Source organism: Megascapheus bottae, chromosome 36 (assembly GCF_031878675.1).
Source record: "Megascapheus bottae isolate mThoBot1 chromosome 36, mThoBot2.hap1, whole genome shotgun sequence".
NCBI classification, from domain to species: domain Eukaryota; kingdom Metazoa; phylum Chordata; class Mammalia; order Rodentia; family Geomyidae; genus Megascapheus; species Megascapheus bottae.
In genome coordinates, this window is record NC_143544.1 from 7,009,611 (window position 1) to 7,032,080 (window position 22,470).

The window sequence follows — 22,470 nt, forward strand, 5'->3', positions numbered from 1 at the left end:
GCGGGCCGGGGACCCACAGGGCACCCACAGGGCACCGGGCAAGGAGGGAGCCATGCGACAGCGGCCAACGTTTATTGACACCTAGAAGAACAGGTACGCGGGCTGCAGCGCGCCGGGAATGTCCTGGGCCAATCCCCGGCCCCGAAAAGGAGCACAGAGGTAAGCGCGATGACGGCCGAGCCGCAGCCCAGCCGGTCTTTCCAGGTCCCCCACATCCCGCTCGGTCTCGATTTACGGGAAGCGCTGGCCTGTCCACAGCCCGGTGTGCAGCTGGGTGGTCAGTGGCCCGTGACCTCCCACACCAGGATCTCGTGGTGGGCAGCCGTGAAGAGCAGCTGGGCCGACGGGGTGAACCTGCACAGGTGTACCGCATCATCGTGGCCAGCAAAGTCCTGCGTGGTCCCCGACACACAGTCTAGGAGTCGCAGCATGCACTCTGTGGGTAGATGGGACAGGGTGGGGGCCAGACAGCACAGGACCTCAGCCCTCCTTGCCCTCTGGGCAGCGGCCCCTGCACCAGGGGTCGGGGCTGTGTCCCCACAGGCTAGGACCCACTGCAGCCAGGGTGATTCACTGTTTGGGCTCCCGCAGCTCTGCTGCATGTCCTCCACTCACCCCTGCACAGGCGCCACACTGGACACTTCACGCCTCACCTCCCTTTAGGACAGGTGTCTTCCAACACTGACAGACAACAGGCTGAAACCCACTCACCACCCACTTGAGTCAGTCTGTGTCCACCAGAACTCACCAGCAAAGCCGATGGCCATAAGGCGGGTACCCACAGACAGGCTCAGGGACACAGCAAAGAAGGGCAGCGGCGTTTTCACCACCACCTACAGGCAGCAAATGTGAGGCCACGGTAGCTCCTCGGGGCCCAGTCCGGGCTCCCACAGCTCTTCTGCGGCACCTGGCAGGTGTACTCATACCTGCTTATGGCGGAGGCTGTAGAAGAGTACTTCTTTGTGTGCACCAAGGCCCACACATACCAGCAAGGCCCGGTCCCAGGGGCAGAAGGCAGCAAGGGAGGGCGGTGGAATGCCTGGGGCCTGTAGAGTGCAGTATGTTGAGTTGGATGCCCAGACCCAGGCCCACCCACATTCCACTTGATTTCTCACCTCCAACGTGACAGGGGCTGGGAAACTCAACCAGTCCAGCAGCTCACAGTGGTCCTTGGTCCAGTCGGAAGCCCAGACACTCACCCGCTGGTCCCCGCTGGCAGCCAGCCACAGGTCTGTGCCCTTTACCCCTAGCTCTCCATACTGGGGAGGTAAGGGTTACAGGTTTCTCTTGCTGCTCGGCACCCCCCAGCCCGACCCCCTCCCGGGCGGCATGCACCAGTGAGGCTGCTTCACCTCCTTGCTTGTGCTCTGGATGGCAGAGATTGGGGCGCCTTGGTGGTCACTCAGCACACGCAAGCTCGCCCCGGTGCAGCGCCGGCTCACCACCACCAGGCCGTCCTTGTCTCCGGACAGGATGGTCTGACCTGGGCCAAGCAGAACCACATCCACATCCTCGGAGCCAGCGCTCCCAGCCCACAGGTGGTGGGGGCTGCAGCGGCCCAGCCGGCCGCCCAGCACCATGGGCTGCTCACCGTCTGTGGAGAAGGCAACCGCTGTGAGAGCAGCGCCATGGGGGTGCATCCTGAGTTCCATGGCAGTCTGGGAGATGCTGAAGACCCGCAGCGTGCCGTCACTGTAGCCGGCCACCACCTTCTGCTGCTCTGGGCGACTGCAGGATGGGGGGCTCCATGCCAGGCAGAGGCAGCTCTGCAGGTCACGTGAGGAAACACCAGCTCTCCCCAGGCCTTGGAAAATGGTCCCGAGCATGCGTCCTCCTCCTTCCCCTAGCACCCGTCACCTACCTGGTTCAGCACCTGGAACTGGATGACCAGCTCCATGCTGGCCAGGGACCACACTCTCACACTTCCATCCTCACCACACGTGGCACAGTGTGACTCACTGGGGCTGAAGACCACCTCATTCACCTGTGGGGCCCAGCTGAGTTGAGGGTTGCCCGGCAGGCCCCCTCCTCAGCCCCCAACCTCCTCTGGCAGGCTGCCATGCAAGTGTGCCTGTCCACCGCCCAAGCCCTCCTGACCGGAGCGCAAGCACTTTCTGGCTGAGGCATCCATGATCTTGCCCCTCCAGTGGAACTACAGACAGCCCTCCCTGCTGTGTTTGGGGTCCCAACAGGGTTGACTGCACGTGCACGTGCACGTACACACACACACGTACACGTACGTACACACACACACACACACACACACACACACACACACACAAAGCAGTCTGTCCTCACATAAGCACACTGAGAACTGCAAGTTTTGGAGAAAGGAACTGATGCCTCAAAACTAAGGAGGTTCAGTGAAACGCCTGGCACATGTGAACTCATGAGATACTCCACCTCAGAAGACAACTTAGGGCGGGGAAGCTTAGTGGTAGTCTACTGGCCCCGAATATCAAGGCCCTAGGGCAGATCCCAGCTTAGCTTCGGCTCTGAGTCAGAACATGGCCTCTGAGCCTACATATTGAGGTGCTGTGCTGCTCAAGGCGGTGGGACCTAGATTCACATCCTGGTGGTCAGGGGAACTCATGGCGTGCACGTGGGGCGCAACTCACTGACACCTGGAAGAACCTGGCAACATGATGCTCAGGGAGAGAGTCTGGGCACATGTTGCATGACCCGTTCAGATGACCTGACTAGAACGGGCATTCAGGCACGAAGCCCGTCAGTGTGCCACAGAGCTGGTGAGTGACTGTGAACGGATGTGGGTTTCCTCTTAGGGTAGTGGAAATGCTCTGAAAGTGACTCTGGAGTTGGCAGAATGATTCTATTAGAGAAACAAACCTGTTTGCTGGGGCTTGAGCTCAGGGCCTGAGCACTGTCCTTGTGCTTTCTCAAGACTAGAGCTCTCCCATTCCAGCCTCCTTCTGGCTTTTTCTCTTTCTTTTTTTGGTGGATCATGGGGCTTGAACTGGCCTGGGCACTGTCCCTGAGCTCTTCGGCTCAAGGCTACCCCTCTACGCTTGAGCCAAGCCCTACTTACCATTTTCTAGAGGTTAACTGGAAATAAAGAATCACAGGTCCTTTTGTGCCTGGGCTGGCTTTGAACCTTGACCCTCAGATCTCAGCTTCCAGAGTAGCTAGGATTACAGGTGTGAGCCACCATGTCTGGCTCCAAGCACAACCTTTCTAGAGCTAACAGAACATGACTCAATCAGGCCCAACCAGAACTCAACCCAGCCCTGAACAGAACCTGCCCATATCTGACCACAGAACCTGAGAAGCACCCAACTACACCCAGTGAGGTACAAGAACCTGACCTGAGCAGAACCCAACCGGAAGCTGTCAGGCCTCCTGCCTCTGAAGACATGAGGGTTCAACTGCACTGGACAGGGCCAGCAGAGCTAGCTGGGGGTGGGGTTGGATGCTGGAGTCTTCAGTAAGTCACAAGAAGAAAACTGAGAGAAACAAGGACAGATCCTGGAGCCATGCAGAGCCTGTCGCGCTCCTGCCTCGGGTGGACACGGCCTGAATACTGTGTGATGTCCCCCTCGGGACGTGACCTCACTTGTGAGGACCAGGGCTAGATGGGTACTGGATGGGTTCTCTCTGCAGCCATGGCCGTACCTTGCCTCGGTGCCCACTGACAAGGCGGGTGCTGGTACCCTCGGCCCAGCTGATGTACCAGAGCGTGCCAGCTGTGCTGCCTGCCACTCCAATGTCCATGCTGCTGTCGAAGCTGGCACTCACCACAGCCCCATCCAGAGTCAGCTCACGCTCCAGCAACACGGACCTGGACCTGCGTGGTAGAAAGGGAAGCCAAGTGCCAGGGGTGGGGCACTTGTTGGTACTGCTTGGCCTGGCCAGACCTTCCTAGGGAGAGATAGCAAGAGCTGGTCGAGACTGGGGGCTTTGAGCTTTTCCCTGCACTTGGGCTCTAGGAAACCAGGGGACTGCAGCTCATCAGAGACCAACCCGCCCTGTGGCCCAGACCTGACGGGAAGGTGCAGGGCAGAAGCCAGGGGCGACTCACCCACCTGGCCCCCGAGCCTTTGCGCCTCAGCTCTGGCACGGCCCCCACGGCCCACAGGCGTAGCCGCCGGGTGTTGCTGCCACTGACCAGCCTGGACCCGGAGCACAGCAGCACCCCTGGGAGGCAGAGAACCCGCTGCTAGGCACCGCCAGGCTCCTTCCCCGCACTGCCCGGGCTACAGGAGCCGTCGGACACCTACCAATCTCACCATCATCTGCCTCCCAAGCCAGGAAGCAGCGGCCAGTGCTAGTGTCCCAGACGCAGACCTGGCCAGAGCAAGAGCCGCAGTAGAGCAGCGGGGCAGCCCCGTAGCAGAGGGAGGTCAGCTCGGCCACCCCTACCTCCTCAGGCACTGGGTGTCGGTGCACCTGGCGGGGCAGACGCACGGCATGGGGGTCAGAGATGCCTCAGAATCCCCCCTGGACTACATCGCTCGAGTGACCCGTGAACAGCGACACCCAGGTAGGCAGCCTGCACCTGGAAGCTGGCGTCTGCCCCGTGCTGCTGCAGGAGCCAGAAGGCGACGGCCCCCGTGCCCACACAGGTGAGCTCGCCAGGGTCCCAGGGGCTGAAGGCCATGCCATGCACTGGCTCCGGGAGGCGGATGGAGGACAGCAGGTCATAGGTGACGGTGTTCCACAAGGCGAGGGTCCGGTCACTGTAGTCCCCTGGGGACACATGGCAGGGACACACGTCAGCACCAGTCCAGCCCATCGAGGCTCCCAGGAACCCTGCCCTCTGCCCACCCACCTAGAGTCACAAGGAGCTGGTCATCTGGGGAGAAGGCCAGGGCCTGCACGGCGCTGTCGTGGTGAGAAAGGAGCCGCCGGCACGAGCCTTTGGGGATGTCCCAGATGCGGATCTGGCAGCGGGATGCCCCGCCACCACCACAGCACGAGGCAGAGGCGAGAGCCTGGTGGGAGGGTGGCTGGTTAGCGGGCCGGGCAGCCTGGCTGTGGGCCTCGGCGTGCACAGGGACAAGCAGGGTGGCACCTGGGCATCGTGACTGAGAGCCAATGTGGAGATCTCCTCGGGGTGGCCAAGCCAGTGCTGCTGGGCTCCGGAGTGCAGGTCCTCCACCACCACCAGGCGGCCGCAGGTGTAGGCAAAGAAGCCTGCGGGCGGGGCGGAGGCCAGCAGTCGTGTTACGCCAGCAACACCCGGGTTGCGGAAAGGAGGCTGGGAGCGGCGAAGGCATTGCAGAGGCACGAGAGCAGCATGACCCACCCCGGGAGCCCCCAGCTGGCGCTGGGCTCCTCCGCTGGGCAGCCACACTTGCCTGTATCTGGTCTCCACACCATGTTGGCCCGTCCATTCCCATTGTAGCCCACGACGGCCTTCAAGCGCAGCTGCTCACCACCAGTGGGAGGGAAGAAGACTGTCTACAGGGAGACAAATCCAGGACAGTGGCGCCTGGCACAGCAGCCCAGGCCCCAAACCACACGAGACCCACTCTGGGGCACACAGGCTGTCCCAGCCACGGGCAACCCCACGTGCTCATGGTGCCTAGAGGGTAGGAAGGCAGGCAGCAGCTGGGGGAGGAGAGAGAGGGAGGGAGGGAAGGAGGAAGGGAGAGAGAGAGAGGAAGGGGAGGGGGGGAGGGAGAGAGGGAGAGAAGGCAGCAGCTGGGGGAAGGGGGAGAGAGACAAGGCAGCAGCTGGGGGAGGAAGGAGGGAGGGACAGAGGGAGAGGGGGGGAGAGAGAGGCAGAGAGACAAGGAGGACAGCAGCTGGGGGAGGTGAGCGGGAAGAAGGCAGGAACGGGGGAGCAGAGCAAGACCCAGCCAGGCCCAGGCTCTACACCAGGTGGACAGCGTGGGGAAGGGTGGAGGAAAGGCCCCAAGACCCCAAGGAGCCCAGCCCGTGTCCACAGCAGGGAGACGGAGCGAGCACTCCACCGCGAGCACTCCACCGCGCAGGGCGGGGGCGGCCAACCTTAGCGGGGGTCGAGGTCTTGTAGCGAGCCGTGAAGTGCCTGTAGGAATCTGGGCGCGCTGTGGGCCAAGCCTTTCCTTTTCCGACGCTGTGGGCACCTGAGGGAAAGGAGGACAGACCACAGGCCATTAAACCACCCACCAGCCTTCAGAGACCCCTCACCTCACACGCACACAGCCTCCTTCCAGGGCAATGAACCCGAGCTGAATGCTACCTGCCTCAGAAATCTGGGCTCTTCCAAGGGGAAGCACCCTGAGGGGTGAGAATGACTGGGGACACCTAAGGGTTTAGGCCCCGTCCACCCCAAGACACCCCACGCATGTCCCCGCCCGCGTCCACCTGCTTACTGGGCTGGCCGTGGTGACGAGGAGACACAGGGAAGCCCCTGGAGCCCCAGGCAGTGCCCTGGGCCCCATCTCCAGCTCCTCCAAGCTCCCTCTCCACAAGCACAGATGGGTGTGGAGCCTGGGCCAAGCCCTGGGTGCCAGGGCTCTCCTCACAGCACCCTTCCTCATCAGAAGTGAAGGTGCCTGGAAGCAGAGAGGAGAGGAGAGCGGCCCGTGCTGCTTTGCCCATCCGCCGCCATCTCCTCCGTTCTCACGCGCAATGCGGCCTCCCTTCCAGGCCTCCCTTCTTGATGCCCAGTTGGCATGCATGGGCATGCTGAACCCACACCCACCTGGGCCTGCCCAGGGCCGCTGGCCCTCACCAGCACTGTCCTTGGGGGGCCTGGCACAGATGCCCAGCAGAGGTGGAGCTGCATGAGATGGCACAGGCACCTGTTTCCGGGGCAGCCCACTGGCCACTGTGTCCTCCAGGTTCCCCACGTCCCGGCCTGGGGACGGAAGGAGCCACAGCGTGCTCAGGGCTGGGAGGCGGCTTGTGTGTGGCGATGGATACACAGGGCGCGGCAGACGACAGACGTGGCGCCACACTGCCCAGTCTGGTCGAAGGATCACCCAGTATCACCTCCACACCAGTCAGCGCACGATGCCCGCCCCCCCTCCACCAGGCGCAGACCACTCACCGGCCTCATGGACTGGGGGGGGCCTAGGCTCGCTTCGGTCACTGAGAAAGAGAGGGTATTGGGGAGGAAGGCCAGAGGGAGGCCCAGGTAAACACAGTCACAGATAGACACTGGGGCCGGGAGCATGGCCTAGTGGTTAAAGTGCTTGCCTAGCATGCACGAAGACCCGGGTTCAATTCCTCAGTACCACATACATAGAAAAAAGCTGGAAGTGGTGCTGAGGCTCAAGTGGTGGAGCTCTAGCCTTGAGAAAGACCAAGACAGTGCTCAGGCCCTGAGCTCAAGCCCAGGACTGGGAAGAAAAAAATAAACAAAGGACAGACACTTGCCTCTCAGGGGCAGCCAGGACATCCCAGAGGAAGACAGCGTCCCCCACACTGAGGACCCGCTGCTGGTCAGGGGTGAAGGCCACAGCCTGCACCGGCTCCGAGTGCCCAATGTACACCTGGAAACGGTGCATGTGCTCAGAAGGACTGGGGACGGCCAGGAACGCTGGCCTCGCCGTGAGCTCCCACCCACCGGGCTGGGGCTCAGAGACCCCTGTGGGTTTGGGACCTCAGCAGGCACACAAGGCCCTGGGGGGTGGGGTGGAAAGGCCCCCTCCACCTCCAGTGTCGACAGGCGGTGACAGGACATACCTGGCACCCAGGGTCAGTGGGAGCAGAGTAATCCCACACTTTGATAGCCCGGCCAGTGGCTGTCAGCAGGAAGCGAGGACTCTCACTGAGCGCCAGGGAGGAGCAGGCCACGGGGCGGACGCTGGACAACTGGAACAGACAGAACATTCCTGGAAAGTGTTTCCTCCTGGTACCCTCCGCCCCTCCAACTGTGGCCACAACCCCTGTCTGACGGGGGGGGGGGCCGCCAGAACAGAGGACAAGGAAGGCCAAGTGTCTCAGGCGCACCTCCCGGACGATCCGTCCTGATGCAGTGTCCAGTGCCACAACTTTACTGGATGACGTGGACACCAATAAGTGGTCCGGGGCTGCAGGGTCAAAGCAGAGGGCCACAGCCGTGCCCAGGTGGCTGCCGGTGAGGTCCAGTGTGCTGACGTCAACTTGCAGTAGCTGAGAGACAAGTGGCCACGGCCCTCAAAGCCTTGAGGAAGCAGGGCCTTCGCGAGCCAGAGAAGGACGCTGTCTCGTGGTTTCCCACCTGGCACCGGCTTTCCACAGGGAGAGTAGCACCAGTGTCCCCTTGAGAGACCTGGGGTCTGCTCCCGACAGGTCAAGGCTCCTCCCCGATCCCGGGACCCCTCGTCCTCCTCACAGCCGGGGACAGCCCCTGACCTCCAGGCCCCACGTGTACCTCGCCCAGGGAGGCCGACTCCATGACCGTCACCATGCACTTGGTGGGGCCCACGAAGGCCAGAAGGCGACTGTCCCCGCTGACAGCCAAAGTGTTGGGGTTCGGGCGAGCATCCTGACATACGACGTTGGCTGTAAGAGCACAGGGCAGATAGGCCAGCAGGTGGGAGGGGAACTAGCAGGGCAGGCAGCTCATTCCACCGTGTGCATGCCCAGATGCCAGCAGGAGAGCAGGAGGTTACCGTGGACCAGGGCGCCAGGTCAGGGCTCAGGAACACTACGTTCCGGGAGCTCAGCGGATAGCAGATGCCCTCTGGCTGGAGGGCAGGCGGGGAAGGGCAGGCACAGCCCTTGGCTCCCTTTTGGCATGTGGGGCTCAATTCTCAGACCAAACCCACCCCGGGGGAGAAGCAGATGCATGGGGTTGCCTCCCCAGCGCCTTGGGACCAGCCTGTGACTGGAGGGGGCCTGACCTGCTACACGGAGGACACGGCACTGGGAGACGGCACAGTCGTATTGGACCAGGGAGCCCCGAGAACAAGAGCTGAACAGGAAGCTTCCATCAGGGCTGACGACGAGGCTGGTGATGGCCCCTCGGTGACGCCTGCACCACACGTGAGGACACTCACTGGGCGGTGCTGTCCTCTCAAAGAAGGCCCACCCCACCCCTGTGGGTCCCACAGACCACCCCAGCCCCCACCCCTGGATACCCCAGGCAGCCAGGCCCCCCACGAGGCTGGTGACGGGCCGCGCACTCACGTGTGTTCCACCAGAACCCCGGCATTCTCCAGGCTGAAGGAGCGCACAGCCCCGCTGCTGAAGCCACAGAAGAAGGTCGACCCAGTCGGATGGAAGGCGACGGCGCACGGGGCTTCCTCAGGTGATGTGAAGTCATAAAGCTGGAGAGGAGCGCCGGCACAAGGGATGGCGGGAGCCACGAGAGCCCAAGGGACCAGCATGCTTCGGTGGTCTCAACCCAAGGGCTCCAGGCAGGTGCTGGGAAGACTGAGGGCCCCGTGGCTCCTTTTGGGGTGGCCCGTCCCCTGCCTGCCATGCAGGCCTCCTCCACACCTCACCTGCCGCAGGGTAGCCAGGTCCCAGATGCGAACAGTGTGGTCTAGGGACACGGTGGCCAGCTGTCCCCGGCTCCGCTCCATGGAGAAGGCCAGGATGGAGGCCATGTGGGAGCGGGCCAGCACCGTGTACTCCCGGGATGGGATGTCCAGGAAGCCCAGGTGGCCCAAGGAGGTGGTGGAGAGCACGCGCAGGCCATCAGGGCTCACACAGACAGCGCTGACCGGGCCATCGTGCTCTACAGGAGAGGCAGTCAGCAGCGCCCAGCGCCTGGGAGGCACACCGCCCGGGCACGGGCGCCCCGAGACAAAGCACCCCTTTTCCTTGATGCCAAGTCCCCTGGATCCTGGTAGGCTGGAAGAGGCAGCTTCCTCAGGACCATCACTGCTGGGCAGGCTCTGAGGAGACCTTCCCCAGCGTCTCCCCCCCGCCACACCCTTCTGTGAGGCACCTGCAGGCAGTCCTAGTCCTGGAAGATTCCCAGGTTCCGTGACTCCCATCCAGCCCGGGGAGGGCACTGCCCAAACCTGAGCCAGAGGCCCACAGTCCTCTCACCTGCCTCCAGGAGCACTGAGGAGAAGTCCAGGGGCCAGAGTCGCAGGTAGCCGTCCTCGGAACCCACAGCACACGCCGTCGAGGAGACACTGAGGCCGCTGATGGCAATGCCGGAGCCTGGGGAGCCGGGCTGTCAGGGCCTTGGGGAGAGCCGCCCCCCCCCCCAGCGTGCAGACAGGCGCTCACCCACGCCGGGAGGGGTCTGCTTCTGGGGAAGGGGGCCAGCACACGTCCGCGAGGGCAGCAGGCGGCGGGTGCACCGCACCGCCATGCGCTGGGGGTCAATCTCCAGGATGTGACCACGACGGCTGCACACGTAACTGTCCAAAAGAGGTGACAGGTGAGGCAGGGTCCCAAAGGAGCAACCCTGTGGGCTGGGCGCGGGGAGACAGGGGCCAAGGCAGGGCCTCACAGTGTGCGAGAGGAGGGCACCTGGCAGCTGTCCGGGTTCTGTGCAAAGGCGAGGTCCGTGAGCTCCAGCACACAGTGCTCCCCCAGGTCCACGGGGCAGGAGCGCAGGGTCCCACCACGCAGCCGCCAGAGCCTCACACTGCCTCGCCCACAGGACGCCATCCTGCAGAGGGAGCATCCGGTAGGGAAGGCTGCCTGGGAGGGGAGGCGCCCAGGACGCGGCCCCTGCCCAGGGTGGGGAGGAGTCACGTCACCTGGTCTCATCGAAACAGGCGATCTGGAAGGTCTGGATGTCAAAGTCAGTGTGCACCTTCGCGACGACACCCACCTCACCCCCGGCATCCACCTGCTCCGTGCTCCAGACCACCACCACCTGCAACACGCCGGCAATCAGCCCTGGACACGGACGCCCGCCCCAGCCCAACGAGCCCAAGAGGCCAAGAGGCCAAGCGGAGCCCTGCCAGGAATCAGCCTCCAGGGCGGGGAGTGTGGCCCAGTGGAAGAGTGCTCGCCCTGCACGCATGCAGTCCTGGGTTCCACTGCCCAGTACCACACACACAGAAGGGGCGCTGTGGCTCCAGTGGTGGAGGGCTAATCTTGGCCACAAGGAGGCTCAGGGATAGATAACACCCAGGGCCTGAGTTCAAGTCCCCCAATCAACCAAAAAAAAAAAAAACCCCAAACCACAAAACTATAAAAGTAGAGCTGTGGGGCCGGGAGTTTGGCCTAGTGGTTAAAGTGCTTGCCTAGCATGCACGAAGACCCGGGTTCGATTCCTCGGTACCACATACATAGAAAAAAGCCGGAAGTGGTGCTGAGGCTCAAGTGGTGGAGCTCTAGCCTTGAGAAAGTCCAAGGACAGTGCTCAGGCCCTGAGCTCAAGCCCAGGACTGGCAAAAAAAAAAAAAAAAAGAGCTGTGGATCAAGAGGAAGAGTACCAGCTTTGAGCTAAAAAGCTTGGGACAAGCCGGGTGCGGTGGCTCGCGTCTGTAATCCTAGCTACTCAGGAGGCTGAAATCTGAGGCTCAAGGTTCAAAGCCAGCCTGGGCACAAAAGGACCTGAGACTCTTTATCTCTAATTAACCTCTAGAAAATGGGAAGTGGGGCTGCGGCTCAAGTGTAGGGAGGAAGCCTTGAGCTGAAGAGCTCAGGGACAGCACCCAGGCCAAATTCAAGCCCCATGACCCACCCCCACACACAAAAAACTTAGGGACAGTGCCTAGGTCCTGAGTTCAAGCCCCAGGACCCGCAACCAAAAAGAAAAAGAAAAAAAATGGGAATGTGCCCTAGTGGTAGAGTGCTTGCCTACAACACGTGAAGCCCTGGGTTTGAGTTCTCAGTACCATACACACAGAAAAAGCCGGAAGTGGTGCTGTGGCTCAAGTGGTAGAGCGGCGGCCTTGAGCAGAGAGGCTCAGGGACAATGTTCAGGCCCTGAGTTTAAGCCCCAGGACCGGAAAAAACAAAGAACATGTTACTTCCGTGAGTGAAAACAGATGTTGAAGAACTCCAGCTGCACCGCCCACATGCTGCTGTGCAGCTGCTCCACCTCTCCAGGCCAGGCCATTACCGTCCTGCTATGGCGATCCTTGCCCACACCGCAGAGAAGAGTGCCACTGCCAGAGAAGCTGTGGACAGGGAAGAAGTCAGCGGCACCGGGAGCCTCACCCCCCCCCCACCCCGTGGGGGCCAGCACCTACCTGAGAGAACAGACCGTTTGCATCGGGCTCCGGAACAGAGACAGGCACCCCCCGGTCTGGAAGTCCCAGATCCGCAGCATGCTGGGGGGCTGGGCCTGGGCCGAGGCCAGCAGTGAGTTGCTCCTGTCCAGTGCCAGGGCAGAGACCTGGGGCAGCACAACACGGTGAGGGCCACGGCTCCAGGGGTGCACCCCCTCCCGCCAGGCCTGGGCAGCACCCACCTTGTCTGTGTGGCCAAGAAAGAAACGCTGCTCCCCAGTGTCCACACTCAGGACGACAATGACTGCGTGGCAGGGGTAAACAACAGCCGCTCCATCCTTGGTCCACAGGGCCTAGCAGAGGGGTCAGGGGTCAAGTCCGCAGTACCCCAGGCCCATCTTAGATGCCTAGAGGTTAGTAGAGGTGTCCTGACACACTCTTGGTCACACGGTCAGCAAGGGCAGGGCACAGCACGCCCTCGCCAAGTCATAAGCCTGAGCAGATGAGATGCAGGTGCAGAACGAGCAGGACACAGGCGCACCTTCCAAGCCTCGCTTCCAATACAAGAAACTCAGGTCTGGGCACCCTAAACCCCTAAAGGCTCAGTCTGCACCAGGACGGCCAGTCAAGTGCCCAGGTGACTTAGGAACAGGAGAGAAACGCCACTTCTCTCTAAATGGGGGGCTTCTCTGCAAGGCCCAACTCATATACCACAACCTCTTCCACAAGGCTGGTCTGGATCACATCATCCTCGATGAAGAACAGAGATACAAGCCACAGTGCTCTCTGGCTATGGTACAAACCACACAGTGCTCTATCCTTACACTACAAGCCACAGTGCTCTGTGGGTATGAAACAAACCACAGTGGCCTACTTTTGGAAGGACCTGAACCCAGGTGGGCAGAAGCACCAACAGTTGGAAAGCAGGGTGCTGAGACATTAGAGAGCAAATGTGGGCAGGATGGGGTCCCTGCGGACAGACAAGAGTCTGCAGGGGCGCAGGGGCTGACGGGGCTGGGAACCCGGGTTCCCTTGAGCATTCCGTACACCCAGTGAGACGACCCAGAAACAGCCTCAGGCCACTCACCCATTTGGTGCTGTGGCCACCAAAACCAATGACTCCCTTGAGCCTCAGTACGGGGTCCGGGAGGAAGTGCTGAAACAGGAAAACACACGGTGAGATCTCCAGATGGTCTCCGGATGGCATGCCACCCCTGCAACTGCCATCTTCAGGTCCTGCAGGAGAAGTCACTTGAGAACTGGGGATGTGGCTCAACGGTGGTAGAGTGTCCACCTAGCATTCTGAAGGCCCAGGGTTCCATCCCCAGCATGTCAAAAAAAAAATGGGGGGTGGGGTGGAGAGGAGCCTAACCTAATCCCGACTCATGCCCACCCACTCCGGGCTAAGAACTCACCCTATAGGAGCCAGCATTTTGAAGCGCCACAGGCACTTCAGCTGACTTGCGAGCAAACATACGGCCACCACAGACCACGGTGTGCGCATCAGTAGCCTGCACCCAGGTTGAGGTATCTTGGCCATTTGCACAGAGGTCACGGACACTGGACTCCTCCAAGCGCTGGTGGGACAGGCTGACTTCTGGAAGGAGCCTGGGTACCGAGAGGGCCTGGCAGGGCTGAGAGGGAACCAGTGCCTGTCAGCATCCTACAGCCACCCTACCACAGCCCTACCCCAGGGATACTCACAGCTGTGAGGGTGGGTGTCTGGGCCACGGGTGCCACGCTATCCTTCTCGAGTTTGCTAAAGGCCACTGGATAAAGAAGCTGAGGTGCACATCCCAGGAAGACTGCAGCAGAACACAGAACCCAGTAACTGAGCCAAACAGGAGGGTGCCTGGTGAGGGGACCGGCAGGGCCGGGAGGAGCAGCTGGCTCCCACCTCAAGTTGAATACTCTTCCCTGGGCACCTACTTTCCCAGCTAGAAACCTTGGGGCTGCCGGTGCCTTTATAGAAATCTCCAAAGCGGTCCTGGAAGCTCAGCTGGGCTGCCAGCTAACCCTAGACCATATGCCAGTCCACACGCTGCCCTGGGCACATGCTGGCCAGGCGCTGACACCATCGGCCCGGTTCCCTGTAAGGCTTTCACACTCCCACGGGGTTGTGTAGGTCCCGTGGGTCCCAGTGGCTCACCTGCCTCAGGAGGGGACCTGTCCTCCCGAAGCTCTCCAGAAGTCTTCAGACTGACACTTGGAAACCTGAGCAGGTGGCAAACAGAGAGAATCAGCATCTGGGGACTAAGAGGCCCTTCGCCCTCCTGACACCCAGAGTCCTCTCAGAAAGGGCAGCGCTGCTCACCGGATGTGGACATAGTGATCGTGCCAGCTGTCTCCCTTCGGCACTGGAAAGGCCATTTCTCGAGGCACAGGGGTCACAGAAAGCTTTGCCCGCCGGGCCTCAGTGATGGTAATACCTAGAACAATCAGGGTTATTCCAGATCAAGGGAAGTCTGTCTAGCTTCCTTTCCAGGTGCCCAGTAAGAGATAATATGAGATATCGACCCTCTGCTGCCCGTTCACCAGTCCCGCTGCCCCTCCCCCGCCCTGGGCTGCCTCCAGAGCTGAGGGGGCCCTGGTTTTCAGCTGCACCAAGCCAGAGTTTACTGTCAAAGGGAGCATGACACCCAGGCAGGGACCTGGGGTCCCAGCGGGTATAGACACCCAGGGAGCGAAGCCGCCGTGCAGACGGAAGCACGCGGGTGGCCCTCACCAGGGTCGAAGCACAGATCGCTGGTGAAGAGATTCCTGACTAGCAGGCTGGCACACAGCCTGATGCTCTTGAGGTGGCCATAGCGCCGGCTCAGGTAGACCAGGAGGAGGTCACGGAGGTCGAGCTGCAGGCAAGTCCAGCGGGCACCAGGAGGGGCCACGCCCGCCACCTCTGGGTGACAGGGCCCAAGGTCAGCACCCACACTCTGCAGAATGTTCTCCCAGCTGTCCTTCAGGCCTCACCATCAGTGGATCTGGGCCAGGCTGCCCCATCTGACTCCAGGCCTCAGGCCAGCCCTCCCAGAACAGTCCCACCCACGCTACCCCTTCTCACCCTTATCAGATGTCCTAGCCTGGAAGACAAAGGGGAACTGCAGCCATGTGGCAGAGGACTTGAACTCTTTAAAGAGGTTAGAGAAAGACACGCGGATGACCTGGCCGTCCTGTGTGGCAGAAAGCAGCAGTTGGGAGGTGGCAGTGGTGAACTGCTAAGCGGGGCAGCAGTGCACTGTGCACTCAACACATGGCAATCTGCACCTCAGTAGAGACATCCAGGTGGATGGCGAAGTGCTTGGCGGGCAGGGGCCGGAAGAGGACATACAGGTACCGCCCCGTCAGCCCCAGGGACTGCGAACTGGTCCTGGGGAGCTGGAGGTAATTGCTGGCAGACACTGAGCCGCGGATGCGGTACACAGAGGTCTTCAGGACTTTATCCTGGGAAGAGAGAAGAGCTGAAGCCAGCCAGGGGCGCGGAGGCGGCAGGGCAGGCGGAGGGGAAGCAAGACCCCGACCAGTACCGTCACCACGGCCACATCGCCCTCCTTGCTGGACCGCTTCCACTCGTCCACCCGGAAGTGCTTGAAGACGTTGAGGAACGGGTGCTGCCACGCTGGGGAGGAAGGGAGGCGTCGCGGCTGAGCCCTGGGCCGGAGGGGGGGAGGACCGAGCCCGAGGGCCCCGTGAGGGGTGCCCCAGGCGGGCCTTGGGGACCCCACCCGGCGGGCCTTGGGGACCCCACCCGGAGGGCCTTGGGGACCCCCAGTGGGCCGCGGGGACCCCACCCGGCGGGCCTTGGGGACCCCACCCGGAGGGCCTTGGGGACCCCCAGTGGGCCTTGGGGACCCCGGCGGGCCAGGCCGGGCCGGGCCGCCTCGCCTGGGCTGAGGGGAGGCGTCCACCCCGTGCCTGGAGAGGCAGGCGGCCGTCCTCACCTCGCGCCATGGCGCCGCCGCTGATCGAGCTTCCCGCCCGGGCGGCCGCGCGCCCCACGCACGACACGCAGAGCGGCGCTTAGCAACAGTCGCCCGGCAACGGCGCGTCACTTCCGCAGCCATGGCGGCGCCCGGGGCCCACGTGACCGCGGAGGCCGGGCCCCTCCCACCACCTCCCTCGGGGTGGGCGTGGCCGCGGGTGTCCAGAGGCCCCTCCTACCGCTGCCGCCACCTCCCTCGGGGTGGGCGTGGCCGCGGGTGTCCACAGGCCCCTCCTACCGCTGCCGCCACCTCCCTCGGGGTGGGCGTGGCCGCGGGTGGCCATAGGCCCCTCCCGCCGCCTCCTCCCTCGTGGTGGGCGTGGCCGCAGTGGCCATAGGCCCCTCCCACCGCTGCCGCCGCTGCCACCTCGCAAGCCCGGCCTGCGGTTCCCAGGCAAGTCACACTGGCCCCGGGGCCCGCGGGACATCCAGTGCCGGCCTCGGTACTGCAGGACACCCTCCAGGGCCAGCCATGTCAGGTCGGCGCAGGTTGCAGTTGTCACTCGGGGTAGCTAGGAGAGAAGCCACCTGACCAGGGGCAGGGCTGGGACCCTCGCTAGCCCAGGGGTATCAGCGGCCATAGCCTGGGGCTGCAGACGGTGACTGGACACACTCCAGAGACAGTTTCTCAACTTTATTAGCCCCGCATCCTCCTCCCTGCCAGCCTCGGGGCTGGTCCCTGGGCACAGGACGCAGGATTGAGGTCAAACAGGTTCAGATCTTGACGTTGGCAACTCGCGAGAGCGGAGCCAAAGGAGCAGCAGCTGCACAAAGTTCCGGTGCTGGCACTGCAGGTGTGGCTGGCATCCAGCCAGGCCACACTGTCGATGGACGCCATGGTCCTCTTCTGGCAAAGGGTCAGGCCCACAGCATTCCGTCCAGGGCAACTGCTACGAACAGTTGGTGATTCTAGCCAGGAACTGCTGTGCCCACCATTCATCCAGGTCAATGGGCACAAAGTCTGCAGGTAGAGCAGAAGACTGGGTAGTGATGCCACCTTCTGAGCTGGTCTGTGTCTGCCCTCAAGCTGACCACGTGCCCTTGAGCTATACTCCAAGCTCAGCAAGTGCAGGAAGAGGGTCAGCATTAAGAGTCCCCTCCCCAAACCCCTGGGGGTGGAACCTGGGAGGGCCCAGGTCAGGACAGGGTGAGAGGGACTGAGGCTCCCAGGGGGATGTGGGGCATGGGGGGGCTCACTCTGTAGCCGGGGGTCAGGGGTCCTTTCCACATACTGCACAGGCCTTGGCCCACTCTCACCGGCCGGGCCACCATCCAGCTGTTGTTCCACCTGCTGCCATGCTGTGGGGGATGGGCAGCTAAGCCAGGCCCCGGGCACCTTGTCCCACCCCAGGACCTGGCGGCCACCCTGGAATCCAGCCCAGCACAGGGAGGAGACATAAACGGGCAGAGAAATTGGGAAGGCCCAGCCCTAGGGTGGCTGAGAGTCAGCCTGGGGTGATAAGAGAGAATGGGGGGCCCTCCCCGCAGTCCGAGCCACACCCCCAGCCCCTCCTTACCTTCCGACACAAAGCGGACATTCTCCTCGTGGGCTAACGTGTAGGTCTCTTGGGGCGCCTCCAAGGATGGGGAAGTGGCCAGGGGCCGGCGGCCATTCACACGGTTGAACACTAGCCTTGGCCCTGGACTGGGGAGGGGGAGGAGACAGACACCATGGAGTCTGCCAAATTCAGAGCTGCATGGCACAGCTCAAGAGAAACCTTGGGCCATACCTGCTGCCCTAGACCAAGCCAAGTCTGGGCACCCTCAGGCCACCCCAGCAGCTGCCCCCAGAAGCCGCTGGCCAAGGTCAATCTGCCACAGCTCTGAGCTCAGAGACTCGGCTCTCACACCGCACTGTACCCAGCTCAAGGCAGGCAAGTGACTCCAGTCCAGGGAGGGACTTCCAGATCTGCATTCCCACCTCCTGGCAGGCCCACGTCCAGTACTCTCCACGCGGGCCTGCTTCCCACTAGTCAGGCCTCCAGTGCCCAGGCTCTGATCTCGCCACCACCAATCCTCTGCTCCAACCCCACCTCTAAGCTCCCAGCTCTCCTCAGATGCACTGCCACCTTGACGACACCCCAGTACAGGAAAAACTGACCAAACAAGGCCAAGAGGCCTTGACGCTTCCCTCTCCCCCAGCAACACCCAGGTCCTACCAGAAGGGGCACCAAATGCTGGGAAGGGCAGACCCAGAGCAGGGAGAACACAACCACAGCCCTGGCCCACTCAGGCCCCACAGCCACAGACAGCACAAGGCAAGTGAGGGGACCCCCCGGTGGTGCTATTCTGCCCTTATGTCCAGAGGGGTGACTATGCCACCCCCCGGCCAGGCAGACCCAGGGCAACCAGGGCAAGGCCAGGCCGCCCTGGCTGGTGGTAACGGACCCTGAACTCATTAGGCCTGGGACGAGCCGTGGAGGGAATGGGGCCGCACCTACAGCAGGAGGAGGGAGCCGGAGTCCTGGGCTGCACCGGCCACTCCGCCAGGCACTCGCGGTCCCGGCCGGCCTGCTCGCCTTCCCGGGCTCAGGTGCCCCTCGACGCTCTGGGTTCCTCCTCAGGTGAGAAGGGCACTAAAATAAAGAGGAGGGTCTTGAGGGGCACAGGGTCTTGCCAGCCCTGCGGCCGGCAGGGTCTGGTGGCTGCAGAGAACTAGACCTACAATGGAAGGACCACAGAAGCCAGGAGCCCCTCCCAGACCTGCTCTGTCTCTGTAAACCAGAGGACTGAAAGCCAGTCCCGCCCCACTCAGGCTTTCAATCTCCCTCGCCCACAAAACGCTTCAGCTCCAGGAAAGCCCTAAGGCAGATAGTAGATTTTTTTTTTTTTTGGCCAGTCCTGGGGCTTGTATGCAGGGCCTGGGCACAGTCCTTGGGCTTTCTCAAGGCTAGCACTCTACCACTAAGTCACAGCAGCGCCACATCTGGCTTTTTTGGGGGGGGATCATGGGACTTTTCTGGGCCTGGGTGCTGTCTCTGAGCTCTACAGCTCAAGGCTACTACCCTACCCCTAGGCCTGGGTGTTGTCCCTGAGCTCTTCAGCTCAAGGTTATCGCCCTACCCTTGAAGCCACAAGGCCACTTCCCCTGACGCCACAAGGCCACTTCCTGTTTAGTGTCTAACTGGAGATAAGAGTCTCATCTTTAGTGCCCAGGCTGGCTTTGAACAGATCCTCAGATCTCAGCCTCCTGAGTAGCTAGGATTATATAGGCATGAGCTACCATGCTCGCTGGCTTTTTTTTTTCTTTTTTTTTTTTTTTTTTGCCAGTCCTGGGCTTGAGCTCAGGGCCTGAGCACTGTCCTTGGACTTTCTCAAGGCTAGAGCTCTACCACTTGAGCCTCCGTACCACTTCCGGCTTTTTTGTATGTATGTGGTACCAAGGAATCGAACCCGGGTCTTTGTGCATGCTGGGCAAACACTTTAACCAGTAGGCCAAACTCCTGGCCCTCGCTGGCTTTTTCTATGCATGTGTGGCACCAAGGAATTCTTGTCTGACAAGCAAGCACTCTGCTACTAGGCCAGAGTCGTGGTCCTGGATGTCAACTTTTTTTTTTGCCAGTCCTGGGCTTGAGCTCAGGGCCTGAGCACTGTCCTTGGACTTTCTCAAGGCTAGAGCTCTACCACTTGAGCCTCAGCACCACTTCCAGCTTTTTGCTATGTATGTGGGGTACCGAGGAATTGAACCCGGGTCTTTGTGCATGGTAGGCAAGCACTCTACCACTAGGCCAAACTCCCGGCCCCTGGATGTCAACTTTTATAAAAGGAAGAAATCACAGCCAGGAGCTGTGAGTTGCTAGGGTTCAAGAAGTGGCCCTGGAGCTGAAATGGGGCCCCAGCAGGCATGGCCCGGCCCTGCCCGCGCCCAGCCCCAGCCCCAGCCCCAGCCCCACTCACTCCTGCTGAAAGACTGCAGTTATGTAAGGCAAAGCTCTGTGGGAGAAAGGGCACCGGTCCCAGTGTATACCTGTTCCCTGTACACACTGTACCCTGGACTCCCAGAACAACACCTGCAAGCCAGCTCCAGCTCTCAGGCAACCCTAATCCCCCCTTTAAAAAAAAAGTGACTGGCCACCCATTTTCAGCCTAGAACCTGGCCTGTGGGCAGATTTTAGCAGTAGTTTTGATACCAAAGCCCACATCTCAAGTATCAGCTTCCCTGACCTGGCCCAGGTCACAGGCCTTGCCACCTGGCACCCTGCTCTGGTGGCCCCAGGGCTACTCCCTGTCTACCCCTGGAGACAGATCACACAGCCCCGCTTTTTGTACTGGTCTTGTCTCTCTTCCACTGAAGGGGGAAATGTGTCAGAGGCCCAGTGGTCTGTTCACCATCCTGGCAGCACCCAGACCAAAGTGGCCAGAAGAAAAGCTTGTTCATTTAGGGGTCTGGAGCCATGTTCCAGCAGGAAGACCAGCAGGGATCTCCTCCCGAGGCTGGTCAGGGGAGAGTGGTGGGAAGTGTTACAGAGAAAAGGCAAGAAAGGAGGTAGAAGCACCAGGTGGGTGGTTTTAGGGGGTCCACACAGGCCCCACGCCGCCAGAAGCTCCCAATCCAGACAGACCTCAGTGGAGACCTTCCCTGCGGCCCCACTTGGCTGTCTGATGGAGACTTCAGACACCAGAATGCACGGCAGCTTCCTGCAGACGCTGGGCACCGGGCCTGGGCTGGGCCTGAGACCCTCGCCCGGCTCAGACTCAGGGAGCATATCTGTGTCTCCTACACACCACTCCCAAGTTTGTCACAATGCTAGCCTGGCTGTCCCCATCAAGGGGCCTATGAGAAGAATCTGGTTTTGCCAGGTAAGATGTGGGTGAGGGATGCCGGATGCTATAGCCCCGTGCTCCCTGCCACCTCAGGGACACGCCTCCTCTCGCTGGTTCTCAGCATCCACAGAGAGCAGGGGCTGAAGCTAGCAGAAGGTTCCCCATTGATTCCCTCCCCAAGGCACCCCTGCAGCCAGGATACACAGGTTTCTGGAGCATCAGGGCCCCAACGCATCAGTATGGCCCTCTGCGGGGGGGAGGGGGGAAGACCCTACCCTGCCAGAAAACCAGGCCTCCTCCAGCACTCCCCCTTCCTGCAGCTTCTCCAACTCCTGGCCACCCTGGAAGCCACCAGTCCTCCGCTTGGAACGCCCTCCCCACCGGGCTCCCTGGGGAGGGGGGGACACCCACACTCCCAGGGAGGCAGGACTCCACTCCCCGGCCAGCCAGAGCCTGGGTCCTGCAGGAGCCCGAGGGCCTGCGGGAGACAGGACCAAAGTCCACAGGCCCAGGAAACGCAGCAAAGGGAGCCCAAGGCAGGGAAGTTTTAGCCCAGTGGTGGTGGGGGGCTGAAACGCACGTTTTAGCCCTGGGGGGGAGTCGTGATCCCCGCGGCCTGCGCCCCTGGGCACTCCGCAGGCCTGGGGCGCAGCGGGCTGAAGGGCAGGGGAGGACAGGGGCTTGGCAAGGCCGGAGGGAAACACGTGCGCCCGGCCGGCAAGGGCAGAGCCGGGGACCTTGAGCTCCGTCGGCCTCCCCGGCGGGGGACCCCGGGGAGGCCCGCGGGCCACGGAGCGCCGCCCGTCCCCACCACCCTTCCCAAGGTCACCGCGCGCGGCCGCGCTCACCTCGCCAGCGGCCAGGGCCCGGGCTGCGGCGTCGGGGGCGGAGCGCGCGGAGGCGCGGGCTGCGGCGCGGGCGGCCGGCATTTCAGGAGCTCGCCGAGCCTGCTGTCCACCTGCTGCTGCGGGGGACCTGCGGGCGGGCCGGGGGTGAGGGCCGGGCCGGCGGGGCCCCCCGGGTCCCCGCGCCCTCCCTTGGTCCCCGCGTCCTCCCCAGGTCCCCGCGCCCTCCCCGCGTCCTCCCCGGGTCCCCGCGCCCCCCGCGTCCTCCCCGGGTCCCCGCGCCCTCCCCGCGACCTCCCCGGGTCCCCGCGCCCCCCGCGTCCTCCCCGGGTCCCCGCGCCCTCCCCTCGTCCTCCCCGGGTCCCCGCGCCCTCCCGGCGTCCTCCCCGGGTCCCCGCGCCCTCCCCGCGTCCTCCCCGGGTCCCCGCGCCCTCCCCGCGTCCTCCCCGGGTCCCCGCGCCCCCCGCGCCCGCCCCGCGCACCTGTGCGCCGCTGCGCCACCAGCTTGCTGGGCCCCTTGGTGATGGTGTACATGGTGCGGCGTCGCACGCGCCGCCGGCCCCGCCAGAACCGGCGCCCGCCGCCGGCCCAGCTCCGAGTCGCGGCGGGCGCGGCCGCTTTAAGCGCGGCGCAGGGGCGGAGGGCGGAGGGCGGGGCTGCGCGCACACGCCCCCGGGCCTTAAAGGGGCCCGGCCCGGGGCTCCCGGCCGCCCCAGGTTGGGCCGCTTCTCGCCAGGCATAGCCGGGTCCCTCCCGCGCCCTTGGCCCGTGCTGGGGCCCTGGCGCGGGGCGGGGTGGAGGGTGGGGGGTCTGGGCGTCGAGGGAGGCTCGGGTGTCTCCCAGTCCAGGCCTGGACAGGTGT

At 62.8% G+C, this 22,470-nt stretch overlaps 2 protein-coding genes across 6 annotated transcripts; both read right to left on the reverse strand.

The window, feature by feature from the left end:
- Nucleotides 1–56: 56 nt before the first annotated feature.
- Nucleotides 57–16,049, reverse strand: Wdr90 (WD repeat domain 90). Its single transcript, XM_090324950.1, has 42 exons — nucleotides 15,959–16,049; nucleotides 15,545–15,636; nucleotides 15,285–15,461; nucleotides 15,082–15,190; nucleotides 14,749–14,919; nucleotides 14,338–14,452; nucleotides 14,173–14,237; nucleotides 13,728–13,828; nucleotides 13,439–13,657; nucleotides 13,111–13,179; nucleotides 12,266–12,376; nucleotides 12,045–12,190; nucleotides 11,915–11,972; nucleotides 10,599–10,717; nucleotides 10,346–10,507; nucleotides 10,120–10,253; nucleotides 9,934–10,050; nucleotides 9,381–9,616; nucleotides 9,064–9,203; nucleotides 8,778–8,908; nucleotides 8,306–8,436; nucleotides 7,903–8,064; nucleotides 7,636–7,764; nucleotides 7,327–7,442; nucleotides 6,998–7,038; nucleotides 6,680–6,805; nucleotides 6,318–6,500; nucleotides 5,971–6,068; nucleotides 5,316–5,418; nucleotides 5,030–5,151; nucleotides 4,787–4,949; nucleotides 4,514–4,704; nucleotides 4,236–4,404; nucleotides 4,041–4,152; nucleotides 3,631–3,802; nucleotides 1,862–1,984; nucleotides 1,592–1,766; nucleotides 1,353–1,483; nucleotides 1,116–1,259; nucleotides 927–1,046; nucleotides 749–833; nucleotides 57–436 (listed from the first exon to the last, which is right to left on the reverse strand). The coding sequence occupies exons 1-42, from the start codon at nucleotides 15,966–15,968 to the stop codon at nucleotides 279–281; spliced, it is 5,436 nt and encodes a 1,811-aa protein (XP_090181076.1). The 5' UTR covers nucleotides 15,969–16,049; the 3' UTR covers nucleotides 57–278.
- A 569-nt stretch (nucleotides 16,050–16,618) lies between these two features.
- Mcrip2 (MAPK regulated corepressor interacting protein 2) lies at nucleotides 16,619–22,243 on the reverse strand. Of its 5 annotated transcripts, none has more exons than XR_016533640.1 (6): nucleotides 22,091–22,224; nucleotides 21,612–21,738; nucleotides 18,441–18,575; nucleotides 17,517–17,644; nucleotides 17,197–17,298; nucleotides 16,619–16,960 (listed from the first exon to the last, which is right to left on the reverse strand). XR_016533640.1 is itself a non-coding variant. In XM_090324771.1 (6 exons), exons 2-6 carry the CDS (start codon nucleotides 21,690–21,692, stop codon nucleotides 16,890–16,892), a joined length of 516 nt encoding a protein of 171 aa, XP_090180897.1. In that variant the 5' UTR covers nucleotides 21,693–21,738; nucleotides 22,091–22,212; the 3' UTR covers nucleotides 16,619–16,889. The 5 variants fall into 5 exon arrangements, 4 of the variants coding, with proteins under 4 accessions (XP_090180897.1, XP_090180895.1, XP_090180894.1 ...); XM_090324771.1 differs by having other exon boundaries at nucleotides 17,517–17,639; nucleotides 18,437–18,575; nucleotides 22,091–22,212; XM_090324769.1 differs by lacking the exon at nucleotides 17,197–17,298 and having other exon boundaries at nucleotides 17,517–17,639; nucleotides 18,437–18,575; nucleotides 22,091–22,243.
- Between the last annotated feature and the right edge of the window lie 227 nt (nucleotides 22,244–22,470).

What these genes read in the sequence shown, in the direction of transcription:
- Wdr90 (XM_090324950.1), bottom strand. An exon ending in TTCTTGGCCACACAGACAAG is followed by an intron (nt 12,191 to 12,265) that starts GTGGGTGCTGCC and finishes GTGCTGCCCCAG; the next exon opens with GTCTCTGCCCTGGCACTGGA. An exon ending in AGACCTCGACCCCCGCTAAG is followed by an intron (nt 5,419 to 5,970) that starts GTTGGCCGCCCC and finishes GTCTCCCTGTAG; the next exon opens with ACAGTCTTCTTCCCTCCCAC.
- Mcrip2 (XM_090324771.1), bottom strand. Translation starts at nt 21,692, where the DNA reads ATGCCGGCCGCCCGCGCCGCAGCCCGCGCCTCCGCGCGCTCCGCCCCC. An exon ending in GCTCCCTCCTCCTGCTGTAG is followed by an intron (nt 17,640 to 18,436) that starts GTGCGGCCCCAT and finishes TCCCCAGTCCAG; the next exon opens with GGCCAAGGCTAGTGTTCAAC. An exon ending in CCCTGACCCCCGGCTACAGA is followed by an intron (nt 16,961 to 17,196) that starts GTGAGCCCCCCC and finishes CTCTACCTGCAG; the next exon opens with ACTTTGTGCCCATTGACCTG.